Source organism: Emys orbicularis, chromosome 24 (assembly GCF_028017835.1).
Source record: "Emys orbicularis isolate rEmyOrb1 chromosome 24, rEmyOrb1.hap1, whole genome shotgun sequence".
Lineage (NCBI taxonomy): Eukaryota > Metazoa > Chordata > Testudines > Emydidae > Emys > Emys orbicularis.
The window spans coordinates 14100947-14128110 of NC_088706.1; the positions used below are offsets into that span (position 1 = coordinate 14100947).

At 40.9% G+C, this 27164-nt stretch overlaps 1 protein-coding gene across 1 annotated transcript in view; it reads right to left on the minus strand.

Annotated features, from left to right (window-relative positions):
* Positions 1-265: 265 nt before the first annotated feature.
* GATAD2A (GATA zinc finger domain containing 2A) overlaps positions 266-27164 on the minus strand; it is a 37483-nt gene continuing 10584 nt past the window's right edge. Inside the window, exons 3-12 of the mRNA XM_065422192.1 lie at positions 13763-13892; positions 13075-13206; positions 11160-11249; positions 9517-9648; positions 8128-8295; positions 6736-7018; positions 5654-5656; positions 3090-3379; positions 812-998; positions 266-396 (exon numbers count right to left, since the gene is read on the minus strand). Coding sequence (XP_065278264.1) covers positions 266-396; positions 812-998; positions 3090-3379; positions 5654-5656; positions 6736-7018; positions 8128-8295; positions 9517-9648; positions 11160-11249; positions 13075-13206; positions 13763-13892 — 1546 coding nt within the window. The remainder of the gene's footprint in view (positions 397-811; positions 999-3089; positions 3380-5653; positions 5657-6735; positions 7019-8127; positions 8296-9516; positions 9649-11159; positions 11250-13074; positions 13207-13762; positions 13893-27164) is intronic.

Genomic DNA, 27164 nt, shown 5'->3' on the forward strand with positions numbered 1-27164 from the left:
AAGAATTTCTCCCCCTTCCTGACAGCCTTCACCATCAGCCAATCACAAGAATTTGATAGCCAAATGAGCTCAAGTCTATTCCCACTCTCTTGGTGTCATTTTCTCATAGCAAGGACAGCAGCACTCAATGGGATGAGGAGCAGTCTTCTTGCTTCCTACAAAGCTTGGGCAAATCCAGCTGGGTTTAAAGCAGATTCCACTGTATTGTGGTATTAAAAAAGAATGGCAGAAACGGGTAAGTCTTCCTCTTGGGCATTCCACTGCATTATTTCCATGTTGCAGATTGAGGGATGGATCGTGGGGGAATCATATCCAGGAGATATTCACGTTGACGGTCTACTGCTGAAGAAGTCTTGTGCACAGCTAAACTAGGGTTGACAAAAGCGAGAGCCCCACCTGACAAAACACAAAAAGAGAAAGCAGCGAGTGTCACAGTATGCTTAGTCTGAAACAAGAACAGTGGAAAATATACAGCTCAGTAAATGGCACCCAAGATACTATGGGGATGGATGCTCTCAAAATAGTACTACCATTACAGTACAGTATTAACTGCACACCCAGGACCGGATGTTCATTGCCCTGCACCTTGTAAAATCATACACACCTTAGGGTAAAACACAACCATTCTCCTAGAGTAGGACTTTACAGCCACTTTGGACAGGTGGAAACAACTGTACCAAGCGTGAGGTAATGGAGCAACAGGCCATTGTCCTTTATGCAGGGAGGTGCCAAAGAGTAACAAAGAATTAAGGTTGTTGGCCAACAAAGTGCAACTAAACTACAAAGAAAAGAACACAAAGAAAAAGTCTACCTGTAGTGATGGGGGTCTTCTTCCAGGTAGTAGCATTGCTCTTGCTGACAGGTCTCTCAGCATGCTTACCTGGCCTACTACCAAGTGCTGCTGCAGCTGATGCATTCTGCAACTTGGGTGACTGACTAAATGCATGCAAGACTCCTCGGGTGCTTCCTGGGGGACCTCGAGACAGCTGGCCAGAAGTCTAATGCAAGAGAAGAATTAATTAGAAGGGCACAGGAATGCAAATTTGTGTCTTGCACAATGTTCAGTACACTAGTCATGACAATCTTTTACTGGATTTCTCTTCTTCCTTTCCTCCTCCTACCACACCTGGTACTGGCCACAAACTTTGTATCATCTCTAAATCAAAATAAAAAGCTAGCGGTCAACAACATAGTGTCAACAACAGCTTGTTTTTACCTTTTAAAAGTGAAGTGCACATAAAAAAGTGAGGCAGTTGTACTGAGTAGAAACAGCAAAGAAGGTAAGTACTGTGTACACTTCCTCTCTCAGAAGCACCACCAGACGGCAAGCCTGACCTACACCATCAATCCCTTGCTACTCCAGTTCTGGACTTCCTTGGCAGCGTTCCCAATTCCATGGTGGTTTTGTGAGGTGTACACGTGGGGACTGGGATTAGAAGACGACCAAGTGACTCATTTTCGTTTATGATCTGAATTGCTATTTGAACCCAAGCCTCTGGCATGGACACAAGTTACACATTAACTTTGAGATCTTACAGCTCACAGCATCAGGAGTTCCTTGCTCACACCACTCTATACTATGTTTCTAAGTGTTTCCTATCAAATTTGTGATTATCTAAATTAGGGAAATTTTTAGAAGTGTAACTACACTGATGTACTTGCACTGAAGCAGAATTTCCTCCATCTAGACAAACCCAAAATTAAAGACATTCTTATATGCTACATACTGCGCAAGAATGGCCACACTAGGTAAGACCAATGGTCCATCTAGCTCTGTATCCTGTCTTCCAACTGGTCAGTGCCAGATGCTTCAGTGGGAATGAACAGAACACATCAATTATCAAGTGATCCATCCCATCATCCAGTCCCAGATTCTGGCACTCAGAAGTTTAGGGTCACCCAGAGCATGGGGTTGTGTCTCTGACCATCTTGGCTAATAGCCATTGATGGACCTATCCTCCATGAACTTATCTAATTCTTTTTTGAGCTCGACAGTGTCACACAGAGCAGAGTTATTCTGCTCCTCTTGCCACATCCCCTTGCAAAATAACACCCTGAGAGTAACAAATGGATTCATTTTACCAGTGATATTTATGTAATTACTACTTAAAATCATCAGGCCATAACTGAGCTAGTCAACAGTTTATTATTTTGTACAAGTTTTTGCCTGTAATAGTTTTGCTGCTCTTTTATTCTTCCATTAATTGCTAATATTACAAATCTGCACAGGGTCACTGGAATGTATCTGATCTGTACTAAGTTATGGGATGTCAGAGAACTCGATGGTGGTTTTAAAAGAATGCTGTCCCAAATGTGCCCCTTAGCGTGGGATTCTGGAGTTTACGTGGGAGTAGTTCAGTTGAAACAAGGTGAGAAGAGCAGTCTTTGAAATATTTTAACTAAAATTAGCATTTTTAAGTGTCCTGTTGATACCCAACCTCCTGCCTAAACCATCAAGAGTTCTTTAACATTTCAGTCAATATTTACAAATGGAGCTCTTCCAAGCATTACAGAAATGGCTCTATGACCTCTGTCACTGGGCCCTCCCACTGGTGTTACAGTCAAGGACACATGCTGTTTGGGGGCTACTAGAAGGTGGTTTTAACAAACCAGAGAGTTAGATAAAAACCTTCTCTCCATCCCTGGAGTCCTGTGGGCACCCTTCCCCTTTGAATATGCAGGATCATGCCCTTATTTCTTAACGAGAGCTGGATGTGACTTCAGATTCATCAGTGTTCCTCCTCAATCTGCCAGAGAAGGTTTTTGAAACAGTGCAAGTCTCTCCCCATGATCACCATGATGCCTCTGCAGAATTAAGTGTTTGTTCTCGGCTACTTTCGGAGCAGAGCTCACATCTCAACCGTAGGATCCTCTTCCCATAGCACACTGGATTATTAACAGGACAGCCAAAAACTTAATTCAAAGTACACTTCAGAGCTTATACAACAAGCTCTTCTTGTATCAACTTTCACACCTGTGTGTGATGCAAAATAGGTGCATGGCCTTTTAAAACGTATGGCAGGAGCACAAGCTGCAGACGCCTGGCTTGATTATCTGCAATGGCTAATTTAGCACTGAAGGATTCCTACCTGCTTGAGTGAATGGTGCTGGGCTGTAGGTTCGGACTTGGTCTGTACAGGAGAAGCAGTCTGCTGCAGTATCCGCTGCTCAATCTCCTGCTCTTGCTGCAAGGCTTTCACAAAGGCAGCCTTCAGTCGATTCGTGTGCTCAGCCTTGAGGGCCTTTTTCTGATTCGATGTCATACAGGTTTCACACATAATGGTTCCGTTCTTCTCTTCCCTCCAGCGGCAAGTGAAGTCAGTCTTACATTGAGCACACATATAGGGCTCCTGAGATGAGGCTGTGACTGAAACTTTACCTGTGGAATGCAACCAGGTTAGCTCACCACTGCAGGTTCTAAAAGATGGTTTATGCCTTTGTTCTCAAGCTCCCACCACTCTAAGTGTTTGTCGGTTTATGTTCCTATTTTATCCTCTCACACAGTTTCATTGACTACTCTTAACAACGTTAACCAATTTTTATCTGTGCATCAAGCAAGTCTGAATCTTGGCAACAAGCGATTACTTACTAAAGCAGACTAGCTAAAGGATACACAGTGGAGCCACACACCATCCCAGAGCCATGGGTGTTGTATTCAGACTCCTAAAAGTATCACTACTGACCAGCAACTATGGCATTATGCTTCTGGTTTCTAAATCATTATCTGTGAAGTAAATTTTCCTCACTTTGTCCCCTCCCTCCTTTCCTACCGCTCAAGCAAAAAATTACTATTTTAAACTCCCCCAAAGTATACTAGACACTTGAAAGGCAATATAGTCCTTGTTGCAAGGAAACTAAAGTCTAATTTTTGACATGACAAAATAAGTAATGATAATTAAAAAATAAAAGGCGAGAGAAAGGATAAGAACTACATTTATAAAGTCACATGGTTATTTTGCACGATTTTTTTTTTTTTTAAACTGAGGGACACTCCAGTCTTCATTCTAGACCCTCTCCACCAATAGACTTTAAAAAAAAATGCTGTACTAGTGTAATTACTAAAATGTGTATATAAATCATGATCTTGGTCCTACCCGCCCCATTATTGTCATCCTTTGTTGCAATAGGTCTAACCTATTCTAGACAGGGACCTGTCAAGTCTATGGCATGAAAACCATCTATTTAAGGTTATTTAAAAATTCTCTCAATATCCAAACAACTGACTAAACCACATATAAAACATCTGACAATAACTTCACAGGAGCATCATGAAAGATTATGTATGGGTTGAAAAAAAAAAAAAAAAATCATGACCATTTTTAACAAACACATGAACAGGAACTATATAGACACACTTGTAGGAGGATTCTTAAAGCCCATATAGTACAACCTCAATTTGCTGAAGGGTTTCAGACATCTGAAGTCTTCATAAAAAACACAGGGTTTAGATGGGAAGCATTGCTATCAAATGGACATGACCAATATTTAGTTAACTTGAAGTTAACTACACCTCTACCCCAATATAACGCTGTCCTCGGGAGCCAAAAAAAAAAAAAATCTTACCGCATTATAGGTGAAACCGCGTTATATCGAACTTGCTTTGATCCGCCGGAGCGCGCAGCGCTCCCCGGAGCACTGCTTTACTGCGTTATATCCGAATTTGTGTTATATCGGGTAGCGTTATATCGGGGTAGAGGTGTAAATGGGGTTATACTGTATGCATAAGTTAGCTAGGACGACCTGTATAAAGTCTCATAATACAAAGTAAATGCCTTATAAAAAAGTATTCTCCCTTCCTCACTCTTTAAAATACTGGTATTAGCAAAACCTCTTTAAAACATTTGTTTTCTGCATGTCTTCTCCCATCTCTCTTGGTTACCAATGTGTGTCTACATAAGAACTTCCTTATGTCTCATCATCCTGCCCAAGTCACCACAAGCTAGCATTAACAGCCAAAGAATGGTTTCCAGGAGGAGGATGGATTGTGACACCAGTGAATGGATCAGGTAAGAGACACAAGATTATTAGTTCTAGTAGTCACAAGTGTTCCAGTCACCTCTCTGCCCCCACATGAAATCAACCACCATAAATTGCTGCCTTATTGCCAGACTCTGAGGCCAAAGACTGAACAGCCAATGGAAAGTGAACCACTTTCTTATTGTGTTTTAAGAGATGGTTGCCTCCAGGTCAAATTTATAACAAACTGGTGAGGCACCATGGTGGTGGTGGTGGTGGTGGGGGGGTCCACTGCTACCACCGACTGGAGCAGTGAGTTTGTTCTTGGGGTGGTTTTCACTTTACTATGCGGGCACTGCCCAAAAGCCCCCGAGTCAATGACCCAATGTGAAACTGAATAGGTGGTTGAATAAAAAAAGCCTTCCAAAGAAACAGGAGGCAGATCTATGGGTCTTCAAGGTTATAAGTTCAGAGGTTACCTAGGTAGAAATCTTTGTGGTCTAGCCAAGTCTTAAGTACAGTCCTCATACTTAGAGCTCCATTGCAAAACAAAATGATCAGCTCTAGGTCACTTTGAATGTGGAGGACAACTTCCTTCATCTCCAGGAACCCAATTAAAGCTTTTTCAATTACACAAATTCGGTTAATTTGGAAATGCAAATCCTCTTTGCTTTTAGGAACAAGTTGGGATAGAAACCCGCTGAGATTTCCAGGTAATGTCCATACCAGAATATTATTCTGAAACTGGTCCTCCTTGGAGAATCTTATTGGGGTAGAGGGCCAAAGAGACTTGAAGATAAGGGCAAGGAAGCTTTCTAGAGCAGGGGTTCTCAAACTTCATTGCACCGTGACTCCCTTCTGACACCAAAAATTACTGCATGACCCCTGGGGGCCGGGTGGGGGTGGGGGCGGGAAGAAGAACTAAAGCCTGAGCCCACACAGGCCCCACCGTCGCCTAAGGGCTTCAGCCCCAAGCAGGGGGGCCTGTAATCTGAGCCCCCACTGTCCAGGGCTGAACCCCTTGGGCTTCAGCTTTGGCCCCAGGCGGTGGGGCTCAGACTTCAGCTTCCACCCTAGGCCCCAGCAAGTCTAAGCCAGCCCTGGTGACCCCATTAAAATGGCGCTGTGACCCACTTTGGGGTCCTGAACCACAGTTTGAGAACCACTGTTCTAGAGAAAAGTTCTTACAATCAGTATCCAGCACCCAAGAATCCAGGATGGTAGTGGGCTTCTAGAAATCCCAGAGTTAGAGAACACAAATTTGAAAGCCACAGAGAGATTACTGAAGCCAATATTACATTTTTGTTCTCAGTTTACCTAACTACTGTGGGAGAACCCAAAATATTTCTTCTGATACAGCCGTGATTAAAAGGCATTGCTACTCCAACACTTCTTAGGCAATAAGGAAGGGCCAGCGCCTCATCTTTTGCCCGAGGCTAAGGAGGCACCCTCCACCGCATAAACCAAGAATATTAAAGAAATAAATTGAGTACTTCTGCTGCACTTTGCATTTAAAACTGCTGTGCAAAAATATCACCTATTTGAGGAAGGTACGTATTATTTCCATTTTTAAGATGAAGAAATTAAGGAAGAGATTAAGCAATTTGGAGAAATCCACATAGTCTTAGTTCGGTCACTGATACCAAGTTGCATGCTCTCAACTGTAACTCATGCTGTGAGAGAAGTCACAGTACTTGAAATTAATGCACTTGTATTAATGAGTCTAGCATATTTTAAAGCCCTCAATAAATAAGCCTTCAGTATCTGGTACTAGCTTACCTTGAGTTTCTAGCAAGTTTTGCACTACTTCCTCCAAACCAACCAGGTAAATAAATTCGTTGTTGGCTGCACTTGGCAGGAAATTCATCTCTGGTGCAGGTGGTTTAGGAGGTGGGATCTCCAGGAGCGTCTTCTCCAGCTGCTTGCGCAGTGCAAGTTTGGCAGCAGCTTGCCGGCTGGCTGGGGACTCGTTGGAGTTCACTATAGAAGCAACACTGGTAGTAGTAGCAGCATTAGCCTGAGCCGATGTCACGGTTGTACCTTTTATTGAAGTAGGTGAGGCCTTAAAGAAAATACAAGCATGGTTACTAATCAGAATACAACTGTCTTGATAGTTTAATCCCTATAGCCCATTCTAATCTTGTCCTCTCTGAGATAACCAACAAGGAGGCCAACTAATATCAATTGCGATAGTAGACAAGTGTCCACATCACAAAAACTATTTGGAACTGGACTAAGCCATCTCTCACCAAAAAACTAATTTCATATAGCCCACAGAATAGACATTAGGGTATGACTTGTGCCCTTGATATAAATGGGTCACCTAGAGGTCCAATGCTAGGCATTCCATTCCCAGGCATCTAGTCCCTCTATCAAATACTTTTCCAGAGTTCTTAACTTTTGCTCATTCACCTTTTGTAATGCATTCTTAGAAGCTTGAAAAGGCCATTTACAGTACTTCCCCTTAATATTTTGTCCTTTTTGATTTGATAAATGCTGACTTTTCCCTGCATAAATTATGAATCATAAGTCAGTTTGCTTTTGTCTCCTTCACTGGTTCACTAACAGAAATGCGTGCATTTTGCGTTCTGCTTAAATAGCGGTTATTTTATTTATGTGAGAAAATGCTTCCTTAGAAGAGAGAAGGGGGTAGGAGGAAGGAGAGAAGAGAAACTAAAACGGATTCTGGGGAACATTTCCAACTAAACATGCCCAGTATAGGAGCGGAGGCCCAAAATTTGTCCACAATATTTATATTCCTTCCAAGTCTTGTTTGGTCATACCCCAGAATGTTACATATTTCCTCTGTCTTCTCACAGACAATACAAAAAAAGTCAATTCAAATTTACAGTGTCAAAAGTTAAATGCATTTTAAATTAACTAACTTAAATTAAGAGATTTTTATTGGGTATGAACAAATTCATATGGACTGCTCTTTTCCCTCATATGTGCATACATTATCGAGAGCTTTTGCAAACGCTGAATAAAGATAAAGAACTGCCTGCAAGCAAAGAACAAAGAGCGGAGTAGTAACAGAAATAACCAGTTACATCAGTTAAGAGAGAAGACTGCAAACAAGAGTAATGAGATGTAGCAACTGGACAAATCAGTAACTGTATTTAGTCTCAAAAGAACAGAAGTGAATAGTGTTCTGTATCTTTTGGATCTCACCTGTGGTATATTGACAAGCAGGCTGGTATTGGGAACATTGGCAATGCGGATTAAACCCTGTTGTATAATTCTCTGTCCCTGAATCTGTACACTGGGGACGGATGCCCGTGGTGCCAGAAGCAGTGGAGGTGGCCCCGTGCTGGAGTGCTGTCGGATGTTGTGGATTTGCTGGGGAGAAACAGAGATGGGCTGATGCAATGGTTCCATGAAGGATGGGATGGAGAGTGTTAGAGAAGGTGGAAAACAGTGGGTGGGAGGTGGAGTAGGATGAAATGATGTGATGGAAATGATGCAAATCAGGGAACAAAACAAAACAAAAAAAAACACGCAACAACATTAACATCATTGTCAAAATCCGCAGCTTCATTTTGACTGTAAATGCATTCCAAGAGAAGCAACATAGAATGCAACATTAGAAAAGATGCTTGACTTCAAAACTTAAGCCAAAAATCTAACCATTTTGGCCTTGATAAACAATGGTCTGAAGTTAACAGTTCCTTTCCAACATGTATAGCTCCTAATAGTCTGTTTAATTTTAAGATTATTAGTGCAGCTATTCTACTTTAGAGTTAACAAGTTTTTGGCATATTAATCAGGACTGAAAGGAAACTAAATCCCATGTGCCATACCTTCTTTCTTAAGATTAGCCATCCAGCAGGCACAGATGGTTTATTTAAAAAAAAGTAGTCCCCCAACTGCAAAATAAATCTCCACTGAGCTAGATAAATATTTCCCCGTATCACACAGTGATCACAGTATATTCAATAAGATCCACTGGAGGTAACTCTCTCCCCTCCCTACCTTGCTCCTTTGGTGCAACCACTACTTTCCCCTCATAGAAGACAAATGGACTTAAGAACAAGACACCTTCACAGCATTTTCAGTTCTCCAGTTTGCTACCTCATTCTAGCAGCCCATTAGTCAATTTGACAACAAAGGCATTGAGAGAGATTAAAACATACATCAGAGGTGAAATTGATAAAACAGGAAAACGAAGAAGAAAAATGTTTTTAAGAACCAAAACACACAGTAGGATTAAGTCTTCTACATTGTCTTGCTGGGTAAAGCTGGCTCAATGGTAGTGCTCTGCATCACCATACGAGACCTAGGTTAGTCCTCATCAGTTAGGAGTGAGAGTGTGCATTTAATCAGCACAGATTGGAAGGATCTTGCATCACTCAACAGTAATGCATCCAGTCTATTAAGGAGAGGGTCCTACGAGAACCTCATCCAACCCTCTTGGGTAAGGGGAATGGCGATCATGACTCAGAGCCTTGAAGTTGAAATGTAAAAGTGGAAAGAATTAGTGAGACAATCCCCTAAGCCCTGAGGGGAATGGAAAGAACACACCTGATGCAGTGAGGGAGATCTACAACCACACCAACTTACCTGGGCTCCTCTGACAAGAGGTGGCATTACTATCTGCGTATTCTGCTGAGATCCCAGTTTTGAAGATGCTTGTTGCCCTCCACGGACCAATGGAGGGGGAATAACAGTGCCTGGTATACGTGAAGAAGAGGTCTACAAAACAGAGGAGCATTTACTTTTAAAATTTATTTTTAGAAAACAGAACATGCTTATCTATATAGAGGTTTATATTTAGTTTCTCAGTTGTATTTGAGTGTTTGTATGCCTATGTCATTTTCAAAGACTGCACTGCCACGCCTTCTTTGTGAATACCCAAAGAGATTTTTCTTTTCTTTCTACTTCCTCCCTCTCCTCTTTACTTGCCTTAATCTGTCTATCTGCTGAGCTGTTCTTGGTATTGGTATTGAGGGAATGCTATAGGTGAGTCTCAGATCTTAAACTGAATGTAAGGGCACAGAGGCTCATTATTCAAAACTGCTTCAGTGAGAAAAACAAAGATTTCAATTATAATGGGGTATCTATTCTAGGGTGGATAACTTCTTTTACTATATGAAATGCAGCTTTATACATCTGGGTATCTTCACTTAGAGAAGCCAAAAATTGGCCACTGTTCATGAGTTAAGGTTCTCACAAAAGCACTGGAGCTTCCCCTTTCACTATTTATAGTTAAGTAATACAACTTACTACTTTGAAGGGCATAGGGGAAGCTAATGTTCACTTGTATTGTGCTTTTCATTCAAGAATTTCAGAAATGCTTTACAAACATTAAATAAACTTCACAAAATCCAGGAATTACTGCAATTTTACAGTTAGGTAAACAGATACAGAGAGGTAAAGTAACTTGCCCAAAACTTGTATAGCAAGTAAGAGACAGAACAGCAACAGAACCCAGGAGTCCTGACTCCCATTTCCCCGCTCTGACCACTAGACTATATGCCTTCCACTACTGAAAAAGTTTCCACTCTGTTACTTGAAAATTTCATTTGTGGGGCAAGTTCCTCTTAAAGTGCTGTCTTTAGTGAGGGCAGCTGTCTCTGTGCAGTAGAGATAAAGAATCTGTCAACCTTTGAGTTGATCATTTTATTCTAGTGTCCTGAAACTTGCTTATGATGGTAGGATAGTTTCACAGCAAAATTAAGCAGCGTGCTCTTTGGCCAAAGGCCTTTTCAGTACCTCTTATGTACCAGTCAGGAAAGTGCATTTGGAATTTGACTAAAAATCAGCCACTGGAGGATAAGATTATAGGGGTTATCTTATTCTCCCCTACTCCGTCTTAAAAGCTTATTGTAACTGGATTCATGGGGGTTAGCGCCAGTTTAATCAATATAAAAAATTCCACTTGGAACCAAACTGTTTTTGTGACAACTAACCAGACTGTAGACATCCAGTCCTATGAAATAAAACTTGCAGGATGCTTTTTTGTGCTAGAACTGTTCATTACGTGAAAGTTGTACAGTGGCAGATAATGAATTTCCAACTTGGCTGGCATGTTTATTGAAATTAGAAGTGGGAGAGATGTCATCAACATATTACTACTTCTCCGCCCAGCAATATATGGAGCAACTTTGCTAGATCTATATTGAAGATTATCCCTCCTATTACTATGCACCTTCATCTCCCCTGCATGCCCCAAACCTGGCAACATATGAGGCCCCCATGCTAACCTGAAGGGATGGCTTGCCAGCAGGAACATTCTGTGTTCCCCGCACCAATGGGGGAGGGGTGGCCACAGCACTCCCAGAGGAACCAGGAGGCTACAAGAGAAAAACCAGAAAGACAGACCCATGAAAGATTGTGAGCAGAATTGCAGCAATTAAGGAAAATAAAAATATTTGCCTCCTTATAACTCAATGAGAGATTATTGCAATATAGTGATTCTCTCTCTCTCTCACGCACACACAGTCTAACTGGCATGTTTAAAATCCACAAATTAGTATTCAAGTATAGATAAGAGATTCATTCATTCTTACTCTTATATAAATTATATACCTTTATGAAGGTATTAAAAGCAATTATGTAAATTACTAAACTGTTGCTTTATAATACATTTTAAAATGAGCGATTTAAAAATTAAATAGGTCTCAATATACAACCTAATTCAGTCCCCAATGCATGGACAAACTTCATTAATTGTTAAGGACTGTTACCCGAAAACTAATCGGGATATTAAGAAAGCATTCTAAAAGGTGTTGTTCCATTCTACTTAGTCAATTCAATATCCAAAGTTCACTTCATCAGTGTTCAGTAGCAGGATTATGTAATGCATGTACCCTACACATCTAATTGATTTCAGTAACCAAAAACATGAGTTTAAAAACAAAGGACTCCAAAAGAAAATTTCACAGAAAGTCAGGGAAATAAAACATTTCTCCTTACCCACCTCCAATGTGAGCTGAAATGCTTTTAATATAAATATGTACAAAAACTGTTAAGATCCATAAAGTCACAAACATTTTAAAGTAAAGTTAAACAGGAAAGGACTTTCAATTATTCATCTGCCAAGACTAGAATTCAGAATTTTGAGTTTCCCTTGCATGGGTTTATCAGTAACATCTAAAGCAGCGTAAGGGATACAGCACTTGACTACTGGTTCTGTGTGTTTGTGACTCTTAGATGTTAATACCTTTCAAAAGTCTTCTGGTGGTATTAATGCTGGAAAATATTCTATTAAGGATTCAGATTCTTTTTTTTTTTTTTTTTTTAATGATTTTAAGTACACAATATTCACACAGAATTTTAAACTGTCAAAATGTCTTCAAACTAAAAAGCATAAAACTGATTAATGGAGGACAGTTTTACAGTGTTTTATCAGGAAAACTAAAAACAGCGAAAACATGAAGATGAAGAGGACATGATGCACTTTGGAAGAGCCATATATTCAATAGCAAAGTTCTGGTAAACTATTGTATATAATTTTAAGAAGGGATATACTGCAAAGCTCTTACACTACAAATGCATATTCAAAGTCAGTGGAAAGGGTACCATCTTTGAAAAGGTTAATACAAAGATTCCATAAGATAACTTCTGTATTTAAAATGGGGAATACCACTGGAACTAGAATGAACTTTTAAAGTGCATTCTCTGTATATACTACCCATTTTGTAGAGAGGAAGAATAGATTTTAAAAGGCCTTTATACTTTTATTGTTGGACTGCCAGACTGGATTGTTTTGAGAAACAAGGAAATTCACTTAATGTTTGGAGAAAATGGCTTTTTCTGTTAAAGAGATATTCTGAAGTGTTACAGTACATTTTGATTTGAGAAAAAGAACAGGAGTACTTGTGGCACCTTCGAGACTAACAAATTTATTAGAGCATAAGCTTTCGTGGGCTACAGCCCACTTCTTCGGATAGAAGTGGGCTGTAGCCCACGAAAGCTTATGCTCTAATAAATTTGTTAGTCTCGAAGGTGCCACAAGTACTCCTGTTCTTTTTGCGGATACAGACTAACACGGCTGCTACTCTGAAACCTTTGATTTGAGAGTTATACAGGGTACCACAAAATTATGGCATCAACCATGCTGGCAGCATTTAGAAACCAAAAACACCAGTTGTTAAGCGTCTGTGGGGAAATCAATACCTTCTGAGTAGTGGTCTCTTTCTGTATTTGACTCTGCCGCAGCTTTTTCAATAAAACAAGTTTTGCTTCTTCTAATCGTAACTCTTCTTTTAGCTGTTTAATCATTCTCTCGCGCTCCTCTGGGCTGCTCTTCTGTAAGGCCAGTTAAGATATTTGGGGGTGGGGTAGAAAGGAAAAAAAGAAGATAAAGTACAAGTAACAACAACCTGCAGCAGAATAACTCAGTGGGACTAACAGCATTCACCTGGAATGTATGGACATAAAAACTAAGTGCTGAGAAAGAACTCAAATCAAAAGCAGGCTTTAAAATTCATCCTTTACTAAACTGGGAAAATTAACAGCTCATTTTGCTTTAAACAAAAAGCTTCTACTTCTGAAGAGGGAATACTGTGCTATTTTAAATACTGAATGGGTGGCTAACAAGTTTTCATATATTTCTCTGAAAAAGTATGGGGGCAGGGCAAGAGAGGATGTTAGGAGTAGAAACCCAAACAGACAGACTGACTTCAGCCCTTAATACAGCCTCAGCCCCAGGAGCTCAAACTGCATGAAGCTGATATATGAAAAAGGTGAAAACAGCTGCTGAATCTTACATCCTGTAGTCTCAACTGCAACTCAGAATAATTAGTGCCTGTTTCAATATTTCTAAGTAACAAAGCCTAGAGTGTATCAAAAAATGTGGACTCACCATGAGTGCCTCTGTGTTGGTCTCTCTTAATGCTATTTTTGTTAAACCATTCATTCTAGGGCTCGAAGGTTCATTGTCTGATAACACTATAATATCAGGCGAGGGGACTCTCTTTTCTCTCTTTAAATCACTGTAAATCAAAAGAAAGCAAGGCCATTTAACTTCTCCCCATAGCAAAGAATATTACTTTTTTTAAGCTGTTACTGACAGATTAACCCTGAATGCCTCACGTGTGAAGAAAGTGTTAAGTATCCAATGCAAGACCAGAGTTCACTCTCAAATTCCAATTTCCATCTGAAGATTGTACGCATAAGACAACCACCATGATTACTCGATAAATAGCCATAATGAGAGAAGGAACAGGCCTTAAATCAGTGGTTATCAAACTGGGTCGGAATCACAAATGCGGATCGCATCACCGTCAGCAGATGGGGTCACGTGATCCCTAGCATGTGGCATATGCCATTTTGCTTCGCATGGCATGACCTTGCACGCACCATATGTAAGAGATCACAATGTGCGGAGGATGCCATTTTGTAGAGTTAATTGGTATCTTTCATGCAGCACAACCTCACACATATGGTGTGTGCAAGGTCATGCTGGGCAGAGGATGCTATTTTCTTTTTCAAAACTGTATCCTCAATGCAGTCTGGGGTCCCAGCAGGAAATACTTCATTAAAATGGGGTTGCACCAGCAAAAAGTTTGGAAACCCCCTGCCTTAAATCGTTGGTGCCTCTGTTGAGACTGCCAAAAGACGTGCCAAACATGGTGGTAGTTTGTACAATGGGGATACCCTCCCATTAGGAACTGTGTTGAGTCAGCAAATTCATTCACAAGGCAGATGGCAATGACTTTCAGTCACTGGTGACCAACACTGCAAGCAAACCAATGACCTAGAGGTGAAAGGGCCGATCTCCCAGGGCTAATCCGAAACCATCCCATTTGCTCACTGCCAAAAGGCCTTTGAATGCCAAAAGGTCTAAAAACTCTTCAGCCTGTATGAGTATTCAATGACCAACATTTCATCAGGTTGCTTTCCTTATCCCTCCCCTACTACAAATGTTTCTAGATTATTATCCCCCACCCAAGTTACAATTTTATTTATCAGAGTCCTACTGAAGCAGGACTAAAAGGTGCACTACACATACAAGTCACTGCAACACAGCATGTACAAGAAAAGCATTTGCATTTAAAGATTTTACAGCACAATATTCTATTAACACCACAAGTAGGTGCCCTATTACTTAGCAAGTTAAATGTCTCAGCAGCCTAAATGCCCATAAGCACGCCCAATTTATATCCAAACCTACAGGAACACTTTCTCCAGGTGCAGATACAATGTTATGCTTCGTTTCATCTCACCTTAAAATTCCAAACAATGCCTCTAAGTGACAGAAGAGTCATTAGTTGTTTTGATGTGCTATATCTTAGCATGTGCTGGATTCAGAGACCTGAACTACCTTTTAACTCTAACATAGTCATACAAGAATATTGTTATTTAATCACACCAGCCAAAAAGGACCGAGACAGATTACTGTGCAGCATAACGTAACAGCAGACTACAGTACCATTCTTTCCACTGCACTGTACAGCTTTCTGATTGGACAGACACTAACAGCCTATAAAACCTTCCTGGCTTGGGATGTCCAGCAGAGGCCATTTGCCAAGCGAATTAAGAACTTGAGCTGAAACGAGTCTTTAGTAAAATATAGCTGATCAGCAAGATTAACCCATTGGTGTTAGGATTAGGGATTTCAGATACCAAGTGTATAGTATCTCTCAGCAAGGGTGGCAGCAGATTTAATAGGTGGTCTTTTACTGAAAAAAATAGCATAGCCTCCACCCATGCTGCCAAAAAAGACAGTTACCCTTTCTGTAACTGGTGTTCTTTGAAATGCGTTGCTCATGTCCATTCCACATTAGGGGTGTGTGCTCGCCATATGCACCAGTGCCGGAAGTTTTTCCCTCAGCAGTATCCGTAGGGGAGCAGCTCTGGCACCCACATAGTGCAGTATAAGGGACGCTGCTGGCTCCCCCAACCCTCAGTGGGGAAGGAGGGCGGGTCATGGAATGGACATGAGCAAAACATCTTGAAGAACACCAGTTACGGACAGGTAATGGTCTTTTCTTCGAGTGCTTGCTCATGTCCATTCCACATTAGGTGACTCCCAGCAGTTCCCGTGGAGTTGGGTAGGAGTTCACGGCTGTGCAGATTGTAATACAGCTCTGCCGAACCCAGCGTTGTCTCTGGCTTGCTGATTGATGGCATAATGAGACGTAAACGTGTGGAGCTGGGCTGATGTACGGAAAGGCTTGGTATGCTCCAAGTAAAAAGCCAAGACTCTCCGGACATCCAGTGCGTGCAGATGCCTCTCCTCAGCAGTCTTCTGAGGCTTGGGACAGAACACAGGCAGGAACACGTCCTGGCTCACGTGGAAGGAAGATACCACCTTTGGCAGGAAAGCTGGGTGAGGCCGTAGCTGGACCTTGTCCTTATAAAACACTGTAAGGCAGTTCTGAGGTCAAGGCCTTAATCTCTGAGACTACTCTCGCCAACGTCACCACCACCAGGAAAGCGACCTTTCAGGACAAGTAGGAAAGGGAGCAAGAGCCCAGCGGCTCGAAAGGCGGGCAAGTGAGTCTGGAGAGGACCAGGTTAAGGTTCCCACCGCGGGACAGGGGCCCAGCCCTGCGGGTAAAGCCTCTCGAGGCCCCGCAGGAACCTGACAGTCATGTTGTGAGAAAAGACTGTCTGACCTTGAATCGGCTGGTGGAACGCGGAGATGGCTGCAAGGTGCACTCTAATGGAAGAATGCACCAGACCCCAGGTCCTGAGTTGCGGTAAGTAGTCCAAGATGGACTGCACTGAAGAACGCGAGGGAGTGAACAGTGAACGAGTGGGTGAACAGTGGCAGGATGTCCCCCACGATGGGGAGCAGTACCGTTGAGGCAAGGGCGGACGGAAAGGTCCCAAGGCGGGCTTACCCCAAGGTCTGGGCGGCACCGGGATCATCAGGATCTCCTGCGCAGCCCGGAGCACTTCAAGCGTCAACAGCATCTGAAGCTGATGAAGGCCCACCTCTGTCTGGGCTTCCAGGCAAGGAACGGGGTTGGCTGCATCGCTCGACGTGAGCTGAAGCCCGACTTCCTGATGGGGCAGATGAGCCGCCCAGCGCGGGTCTGAGCTTGCCCCCAGCCCTGTCCTTCCCCTTGCGGGGAGTAGGAGACCGTCCCCTACCGGCCTTCAACCTCTTGGCCGGGGCCATGGATTGGTGCCGGCTCGTGGACGGCGCCGGCGGGGCACTACGCACCAATGACACGGTGCTGGGTGCCGAGTTGGACCTTGGCTCTGAGACTGGAGTGAGCCGGACTCCATCAGGAGCAGTTTGAGTCTGATCTCACGCTCTTTCTTGGTCCTAGGTTTAAAGGACTTGCAGATTCAACATTTATCACTTATGTGCCCTTCACCAAGGCACCTGAGACAGCTACTATGCAGAACGCTCCTGGGCATGGGCTGTTTGCAGCGATTGCAGCGCTTAGAGCCTGGGGACCGGGACACGCCCCATCCCCTGGCTAAGTCCCTAACGGGACTAAGAAAACGAACTACTGCTAAGGGTTAACTAACTATGTACACTAATTTTACAAGAGTTCTAGTTTGTACAAACAAAGCCTAAGCAACACTAGTAAGAGCAGCGAATGTTCCGTGCACCGTCACTGGTGGCAAGAAGGAACTGAGGGTGGGGGGAGCCAGCAGCATTCCTTATACTGTGCCATGCAGGCAGCACTCCAGAGGGCGCCAGAACCACTCCCCTACGGATACTGCTAAGGGAAAAACTTCCAGCACCGGTACATGTGGCGAGCACACACCCCTAATGTGGAATGGACATGAGCAAGCACTTGAAGAGGAACTTACATTGTTTATGGGATAAGTATAATCACTTTAGAAGAGTACATCTTAAGAAACTGTGTTACAAACCCAAACAAAAACTACAAGAATACAATGAAACCCTTTTCAATAAGTATCCTGTAAATGAAATAACTTTTCAATGCATTATTGATGACCAGATTAAACCTGCCAAATTAATTTTTGAGAGACAAACCAAAACAATTTTTAAAACAGTGAAGCCAAATGAAGCAAATATACAGGCATCCATTAAAAAAAAAAAAGAAAAAGCCTCTTGTGCAGCAAGTTTATGCACTTAACTACCTTTAATCTGTACTTCAGGGTGAAAATTACCTTAATTTGCAACCTGGAAACATGGCAAGTTAGCCCTATGTTCTCTTAAAAATGGGGCAGTTTCTCCCCACCTTAAACTACAGCTTCTGGAGTTAACTGTAGTACCTTTTTTAACATACAGAACTTACTTGAAGAATCCAGGTACTTAAAATGTTTCTTTTTTGTTTCTATTGTTATTTAGTGATGTACCAGATGTAAGAGACACTAATACCCTCAAAACAGGAACAGATTAACCTCACAGTTGCAGAGTACCTTTACTGTAGCGATATTCCTGTACCACTATTGAGAAGCTATGTACTAATGTAAACTACACACCCTCAGCAAAAGCCATGCCAGTTCAAACAAACAGTTTTCTGAAAACTAAAAGCTGGTTGCTATGAAAAGCAGTCTTTGGTATCTCAGCTATAGCCATATATTCAATACTGCATTTAATGCAGTTGTCCACCTTGGTAGAAAAGGAGCAGAAAATGAGTTTCAGTTTCCTCTAGGGGGCACAGTGAGCCAGTGAACCAATCTTTCAACTCTGAAGGGGTTTAAAAATAACCATCAGGGGCACAGGTGGATGCTTTAAAGCCTGAGCTTTTCTCTAAGGTAGACTAAATTGGTTGCCTTGACTAAAAAGACAGACAAGGAGAGAAAAATTAAGAGCGCTTGCCATTCAGAGACTCAAGTTAAAAAAAGGTCTCAGTATAGACAAAGTCTAAAGTACATCATCTCAAGTAACAGCATTTGACTTTACCCATCCTAAGAAGTGGGGGGGGGGGGGGAAATCACCTGAAAATGATTTTTAAAGAACACTTAACTAAGGCAATAATCTCATAATTTAGGTAATGTAACCTTGTGTTGATCTGGAAGAGTTGTAGAGTTTTTCATGTAGCTAAACCTAATCCAACATATTTTAAAAGATACAATAGATCTTCTATAAAATAATAAGGGGGTAGAGTCTGAGATTATGCTTCTGCAGGGGGTAAAGATATGCAAGCACCTTTTGATAAGTACCTCATGTGTAACTGGCTTCTACAAGTGTACTGCCACAAGGTACCATGCAGACTGTAGTTATTATGGCTATGAACACTGTGTTGCAGAACAGAAGTTCTCTATCGCCCACCAGAAAAGCCACAAACTATTTGAAGTCATACAACCTTGAAAATTAAACACAATTTTGTAAAATGAAAGTAAATCAGACTACTGACTATCGGTTTCTGTAGCTGTGAAAGAAACAACTTAGGTAAGCTTCCGAGTAGCAAGCTGGGCCACTGAAAGTTTACGGTGATTGACACACTATCAGTTTTTGCAAAATCTCCATGTGAGGACCAATAGATGTGATTTAGGAAAACTGAACCCATCTGAACTAAGTTCAGACTTCTACAACACCCAACTCTGATATGAAAGGATTATCTTTTTATCCTCTTGGAGAAGGAGGTCTTATCCCCACTAACGCCCTCCACAAGGGGTCAAAATATGGCACAAATTTGGGTATGAAACAATTGTAGTTTGGAAGAATTCTATTGGAAGACTTAAGTCTGCTGAATCACTCTCAGAGGCGATTAGCCACATTTAAAACAGAAGATACTTAATCCTGATTTGTCAAAAGGAAGTTGAATTCAAGACAACATTGCTAATCAGAGAATAGTGCATTGACAAAGCTCATAAGGTCCTGTTTTAACCGTTCAATACTCAAAGCAACCAGGCATAAGAATAATCAATATGTACGTGTAGCAAGGGTGATGTCACCCCATCAATTATCACAGCATCATAACAGCTAGCAGGGAGCTAACTTCCTGTATTCTAATCAGGCCACCAAAGAGTCATGTGAGAAAGGCATTTCCCTCACTGGACATGTGACCCTTTAACTGTTCCTTCCACCGTGAAAACCATAGCAACAGCCAGTTCTAACCGGCTTGTGACACATAGCCTTCATTTTACGAAGTGAGGTAGGGTTCAGGTGCTGTAAGAAAATGGAGCAGACTTTAAGCTTAAGGGGCTGCCCTTGCACTATAGAAACTTCCTGGATCAGCTGCCCACTTGAGACTATTAATAAAAAGCATCATGTATTGCACAATAGAAAAAAAAACATTCACCTAACAGTACAGCAATGAGTTATGCGCAACTACTCTACTACTTTTTAAAAAGTTTAAGAACTTTTATAGTTGATTTGCTGGTTTGCTTCAAAACTCTGAAAATACACACCATTAGTCCATTACGGCTTTTAAAAAGTCTATCTATTTAGTCATGGAAGCAAGTTTCAAGTAGTCACTTGAAATAAACATGAAAAAAACCCAAAGGGTGGTTTTTTGGACACAAAAGTTCTTTTCTACTTTTAAGGTGAGAATGAGAAAGCAAAGTAGAAATTATTGAAAGACCATGAGTAACAGAATTATTACAGTAGAACAGTTCTTTAATCAGATCCGCTAACAGCATATGCTGGTTAGAAAAGGATGAAATTTCTACTGACTACATTTTGCTCTAGAAGTGTGTTCATTGTGGTTATTTGGATATCAAAATATCTTTGAAAAATCAAGTGACTTGTTGACAAGATTAAGACAGTAAGATAAGCAGGCATTACAGGTTCCAAGCTGGGAGAAGATAATTTAAAGTTCATAGTTAAGAACAGTTTTAAGATCCACGCAAAAGAGGGCCCATATTAAAACTGATCACATGGATATCAAATAAAAGTAATCATTCACAGTCTCCATCCCCATCTACCTATCCAAAGAATGGCTTCACACACAGCTTTGCAAGAGTAACCAAGAAACAGGATTGGAAATCAGATTGCCTTGTTAATGTGCATAGCAGTTTTGGACATTGGAGGAGTGAAGTGTAATGAAAACACTTCCCTTTCAGAGAATCTACCAACATGCACCTCCATTTAAGTTAATGGTCTTCTAGAGTGCTCATTACAAGCTACATTTGTCAGGGGTAGGGACACATATTGTAACAGTCACACCTTTGGTATAAACAATTGCTTGATAAAAATTCCATTGTTTTGTGTATTTTTTGAATAATGGTTTAAAATAGATCATAGCCATATAAATCCCAAAGCATTAAAAATGAAGATTCCATGTTCAGAGGTTTTTATTAAATACTCACTAAATACAGGTTGCAGGCATTTAGTCTGTTTTGTGGGTTAGTAGCTCTAATTTTTGAATTGGAGCTTGGTGTGGGGAAAAAGGTAATTCACAACTTCTGGCTTTGTAATAAGGACCGTCCTCCTTTAGACAGGCAATGAAGACAGCGCGTGATTTTTTTTGTTTTATTTTAAGTTGTATCAAGCCCCACTGGCTAACCATTACCTCCTTGCCCTTTAAAATGTTCCTCTAGAATCTATGCAATTTCCTCACCACCAGCCCAGGTTATGTTACAAAATGGCTGATATTTATACAAAAATGGCACTGTTGTGAGTCACCATACTACATATTCCACTTCCTATTTGTTCAGCTAATATTATTGGTCTCAAACTTTCCTTGTTTCTCTTACAGGAGCAAGAGAGCAGCTGAGAAAGGATCATTTGCTTGTTAAATTGTTTTTTCCAAGTTTATACACTAGTACTAATTATTCTGTCAACTGACGGAAACGAAGTACAAGTAATGACAACCTACAGCAGAATAACCTGGTCATCTTTTTAATTTGAAGGACTGAGGACATTTTAATCAGGCTTTTTCCTCTCTAGTGTCCTGAATTTAAGAGACACCTCATTTCAAAAACACACACAAAAAACCCACCACCCACCAATCTACACAGTAAATCTAATTGACTAGATACCTGCTTTTTCCAATTCTGCTAAACAAGTCCAACTTGGTAGGTAGCCTTCTTTATTGTTCTACAGAAAGTTAAACACTTAGGAATCCTTCTATAGTACCAAAAAAAAAAAAAAAAAAAAAAAACAAAAAAAACCAAACAAACAAAAAAACCTACAGTGTTTGTTTATGGGTGAGCGATTTAATTCTGATATGAGATCTTGCAGATCTCATGGAATACCACTTCTCAGTAGTATTTTGCAATAAGTTTTGCTCACAGAACCAAAATAAGCTTATCTTTCATATCATGGTTGGCTTATCTATTCAGACCTCAACAATGTGACCAATTACATCGTGGACCAGAGTGCAAAAGTTTGTGAAGTGTATGAATCCAGACTAGATCTTCATAGTATAGTCCTCCTCTTTAAAAAAAAAAAAAAAAAAAAAAAAAAAGGCTTGCTATACTCTATTAACGTGTGTGAGTGTGAGTGTGAGAGACACAATGCAAGTATCAACACTTTGCCAGCTACAACACTGAACACAGACAGTGAATCTTTAGTCTCTGGAGTCAGACCCTTTAACTGAAAGTTCTATAATGCTCCCAGGAGGTTTTATAAAGCCTCTTTAGACCAGCTTCTGTGTTCCCATCCATTGGTGTCCATGTTAGAAGCCAGGCTCAGGAGGATGGATCTACTTTCATCTGCCTAGAAATGAATGTACAGCTATCTAAGGGGTTACAGCAACTAAAACATGCTCTTAGGCATAACAGAGTTTAAGCCTTCTTTTTGAACCTCTGTGTCTTGTGTGGACCTCTCTACATCCAGTTGCTTCCAAAATGCTTCTGGGAAAGATTTCCTGTAAAATTTTTGAGCTGCTGAAAGGAATGGAGCTTCCAGCTAAGATTTTAAAAAGCAATTTGGGTGTTTTAGACACGTAGCTTCCATTCACAGAAGATGCATCTAAATCCTTTAGACTGCTTTGAAAATCTCATCCTCCATTTTCGTTCACTGATAGAAATGCCTATGACAGTCATCATAATACACAAAAACAGACTAACACAGCTACCCCTGATACTTGACATCATAATACACAGTGCCGGGGGGGGGGGGGGAATTATGATCAGAACACCCCTTTGAGGTAGAGAAGTATTATTTCTATTTTACAGATCGTGTGCTTCAATTTCCCCAGATTTACCAAAGTTCATATAAAGTCTGTGCGGGGGCTGGAAAAAGAACACAGACCACCCAAGTCATAGCCCACTATCTAAGGCTGGAGGCCACCCTCCCTCTAATTTACATCCATCCATCCGAACATTTTAGAGTTAGACATATTTGTTTTACAAAAAGAAAGATCAATCCGAAGTATCCTAGAGTCTCCTTGCTCCTCCAGCAGAAATTTGGTAGACAACTGCTCTTTAGACAAAAAGCATACTTCCCAACAGGGCCAACCTACATTTGTTGACTTCAGTAAAGAATAGAGGGTCATCCAATTCAATAGACTTATGGTGACAAAGTCTATTCTTGGAGGCTTTCTTCCATTTAGTTGGGACAGAGGCAGATTAATTATGCTTTAGTCTTGAAGATGATACATCTGAGGCCCAAAGTACCTTGTGACAGACAACTGTTGTACTGGCTCCCTCTTTCCTCCTAAGAAGTCAAGAATAGACCCTTTTCAACTGTATGGCAGGGATCGGGAAACCCTGTCTCTATGTAATGTTAAGCAAATGCAACAAGTTGTGCTTGCGCCCATTAGAGTGTGTATATGAAACATCATTAATGGTGATGCTCTTCTGAGATTTAGCTTTTTGGTCATGGTCCCCAATACAAGATTATTGTAATCAACTATATTTGTAGAGCATTAGATAACAGGCTAAACCGAGAAACATAAGGAAGCAGCAGGGTACAAGCTTATGCTGAGAGCTGGGATGGAGAAGAGAAAGAGTAAGTACATTAAGTTTAGTTCCAAAGGAGGGCTGCCTCTGGAAAGGCTATTTAGAGTCTCAGTGGTAACTATACGTACCTACTGGCACATTACTGGAAGAGATCCAAGACCTTTTAACAATTTAACAAGTAAGTCTGCTGTCTCCACAGACGAGTACAGAAGCATAATCCAAAATGGACTGCGCCAGGATGATCAAGATCCTAACAGTGCCACAAAATGCAATTTCAGTTACTCTTCCAACTAACAACCTCCCCCTTATTTGTTTCTAAATTACACTTATAACTGTTGACCTGCAGTGGAAGTAAAAGAAGGGGCCGAGAACATGAAAGTCACAAGTTGCAGCATGGGAGAGATGAGCTCTGTAGCAAGATGCAGGTTACAAGCAGTAACCCAAAATTCAGAAGTCCAAATGTCTTCCACCAGCTGGCCATATTACCTGCTTAAAAATTCTGATCTAAACCCCATCCTCTCTCCCACAAAGAAACAACCATCAAACAAATGATGCTTTGTGGTAGGTTGTTACCTGGCATAAAGTTCCTGCAGTAAAACCTAGACTATCAAAAAGAGGCACTTTTAACCCTCAAAATGATTAGTTTTATAGGATGAGAAAAATAATTTTAGCAGTTTTAGTTTAAGTTAAAAAACCCAAACACACACATGGGAGAATCACTTCAGCTAGGAAGCTATTTGTAAAAACAGTGATCCTGGGTTTCCTGGATCCCTCTGCTTCTCCATTCAGGAAGGCCTCATTCACAATATCACCATTGCAATGCAAATAGTAATTTTTGTAGCACTCAACAGTGACATGGACCATGAAATGCCAGTAAATACAGAACTCACAATTTTTTTTACTACTGTTCATCTGAACATCTTCCACGTAAAACAGATTGGCAGCTCTCTTTTGAGGTCATGCAAAGCTCTGCTTGAGATTGGGTGGTTTGGGGATTATTTTTGCTTTGTTATATTATAGTGGCAATAAAGTACCTTCTTTGAATGTCACTAGGTCAAATTCAGCCCTGTGTAAGTAGACACAGCTCTTTTAAGAAAGTGGCACATTATTGGAGAAAGTGAATAAGGAAAAGTTATTTACTTGTTCCCATAATATAAGAACTAGGGGCCACCAAATGAAATTAATGGGCAGCAGGTTTAGAACAAATACAAGGAAGTTCTTCTTCACACAGCACACAGTCAACATGAGGCACTCCTTGCCTGAGGAGGTTGTGAAGGCTAGGACTATAACAAGGTTTAAAAGAGAACTAGATAAATGTGTGGAGGTTAAGTCCATTAATGGCTATTAGCCAGGATGGGTAAGGAATGGTGTCCCAGCCTCTGTCTGTCAGAGGGTGGAGATGAATGGCAGGAGAGAGATCACTTTGTCATTACCTGTTAAGTTCACTCCCTCTGGGGCACCTGGCATTGGCCACTGTCGGTAGATACGATACTGGGCTGGGTGGACCTTTGGTATGACACAGTATGGCCATTCTTATGTTCTTAAGACGGGAATGGCTCTCAGATAAGAGCTGAATCTAACCCTTTAAATTTTAAGCCTAGAAAAGTTAAAGGGCCCAGTTCCTCACTGTCCATCTTGTGCAGAGCAATAATGAAATGGACACCAAGAGTGACAACCCAATTACAGTGGATTTAACGGAACAAATGCCAAAAGCATATCTTGTTTTTTTCAATTCAGATCCCAGATTTTTAAAATAGGAGCTAAGTAGCAACCCAGAATTAACTGATAATAATGTAACATAAAGCCCAAGCTGGATAAGTTAACTGGTTCATATAACTCATGCCACAATGGCATATGACATGAAACAAAAAGGAGAGTTGGGGAAAAAAAAAAAAAAAAAAAAAAAAAAAACCTCAGACTGTAAGCATAAAAACATTTGTGGAATGTGTAATTTCTCTCATCCTCTGATCTATTATACCATGACATCTGAGCAATACATCTTCTCCTACTAGGAAGTAAATGAGATATCAGAGTAACTATCACTCAGGACTAATGCCTAACCCCCAGCAATATTATATATTGAAGTATGGAACAGGTTCTCCCCCACCCCTTATTCCACCCAACAACCTCTCCTACCTCCAATGTCTTTGGGGGGCGGGGGAGATGTAAGGAGGAAGGTGGCAGAAGATAACAAGGAACGACATTAAGTGAGTTTTTGGAGATGTAGTGTCTAAAAATGAATCCAAAATGTTAATGCAAGTCTCTGGATGTAGTGGTACAATAATTACTGAAACAAAACATCAGTAAAGTTTACTCCTTTCCCATCGCTACACACCCAAAAAAGAGAGATTTAATGGAGCTGGCCTTGCATTTTAAAATAAGGCAGACAAGTTCACAAAAGCAAGAAACCTGTAAATCAGGTTTTCCACAGCATCCTTTAACTCAGCTGTTTTGTACGTGAACCTCACAACACACAATCTATTAGTGAGTCTTGGTAGAGAAATAGGCCATGTTGTACATGAGGTAAACTGGAAATATGGAGGCCCAATTTATACTGTGCCAGCAGCCATATATTAAAAACGTCAATTACACACAGTTCCAGCTGAACCAGTTACCAACATGGTTTGGCTAGTCAAAGTGCATGGTGTTAAAAGTGTGCTTAAGAACACATTCTAGAGCCACTGTTCTAGCATAGTCTGGCCCCATGCACAGTGGCTGACCAGAGCAGGAAGCCAGTTTAACAATTACTATGTTTAAGTAGTGTTTCTTAATATTGTATTAAGCCTGAAATAGCCTAATTGGAGTGGTTTTTTGTTCAATAGGGTAAAGCACCATCACTAGACTTGCCCCATTTTAAAGGTTTCTTTTTTGAAACAAAACAATTGAAGTATCCTATTTTGAAATATATTACAAATATATACAAAATAAATACAAAATATTTTTTGCATCCGAAGAAGTGGGTTGTAGCCCACGAAAGCTTATGCTCTAATAAATTTGTTAGTCTCTAAGGTGCCACAAGTACTCCTGTTATTTTGAAAAAGTACAGCATGTAATGCAGTATGCTAGGGTGATCCAACAGACAGCCTTGGGCAAAAGTACAGCATGCTTAAGGCATCAAAATTTGTGTTTTTAAAAAAGGACTCAGACTATGATACTGAGAAGACTTTATTTTAAATTCTACATAGAATGCCTAGCACAAGGATAACTGCAGTTGTAAATATGGCCATTAAATGGTTCTTCAAAAGTTTTTACATATAGTTATGTATCCTCTTTCATCTCTCTCTCCCCCTCTTTACTACCGTCCCTCCTCTTCCTACTGTCACTCTGGGATCTTCACTTCCCACATGCACTATATGATTATTGCTCTCCCCCCATGCTCTGCTATTAGCCGTCACACTAGGGAAGCAGAGTTTTACTAAAATCCTGTTCTTTGGAAGTGCTGTGTGCAGACACTTCAAGGATCACAATTTTTGTACATTTAATTTTGTTCCCAGTCTGCTATACATAATGAAGCAGAACAATACAATACAGCATGT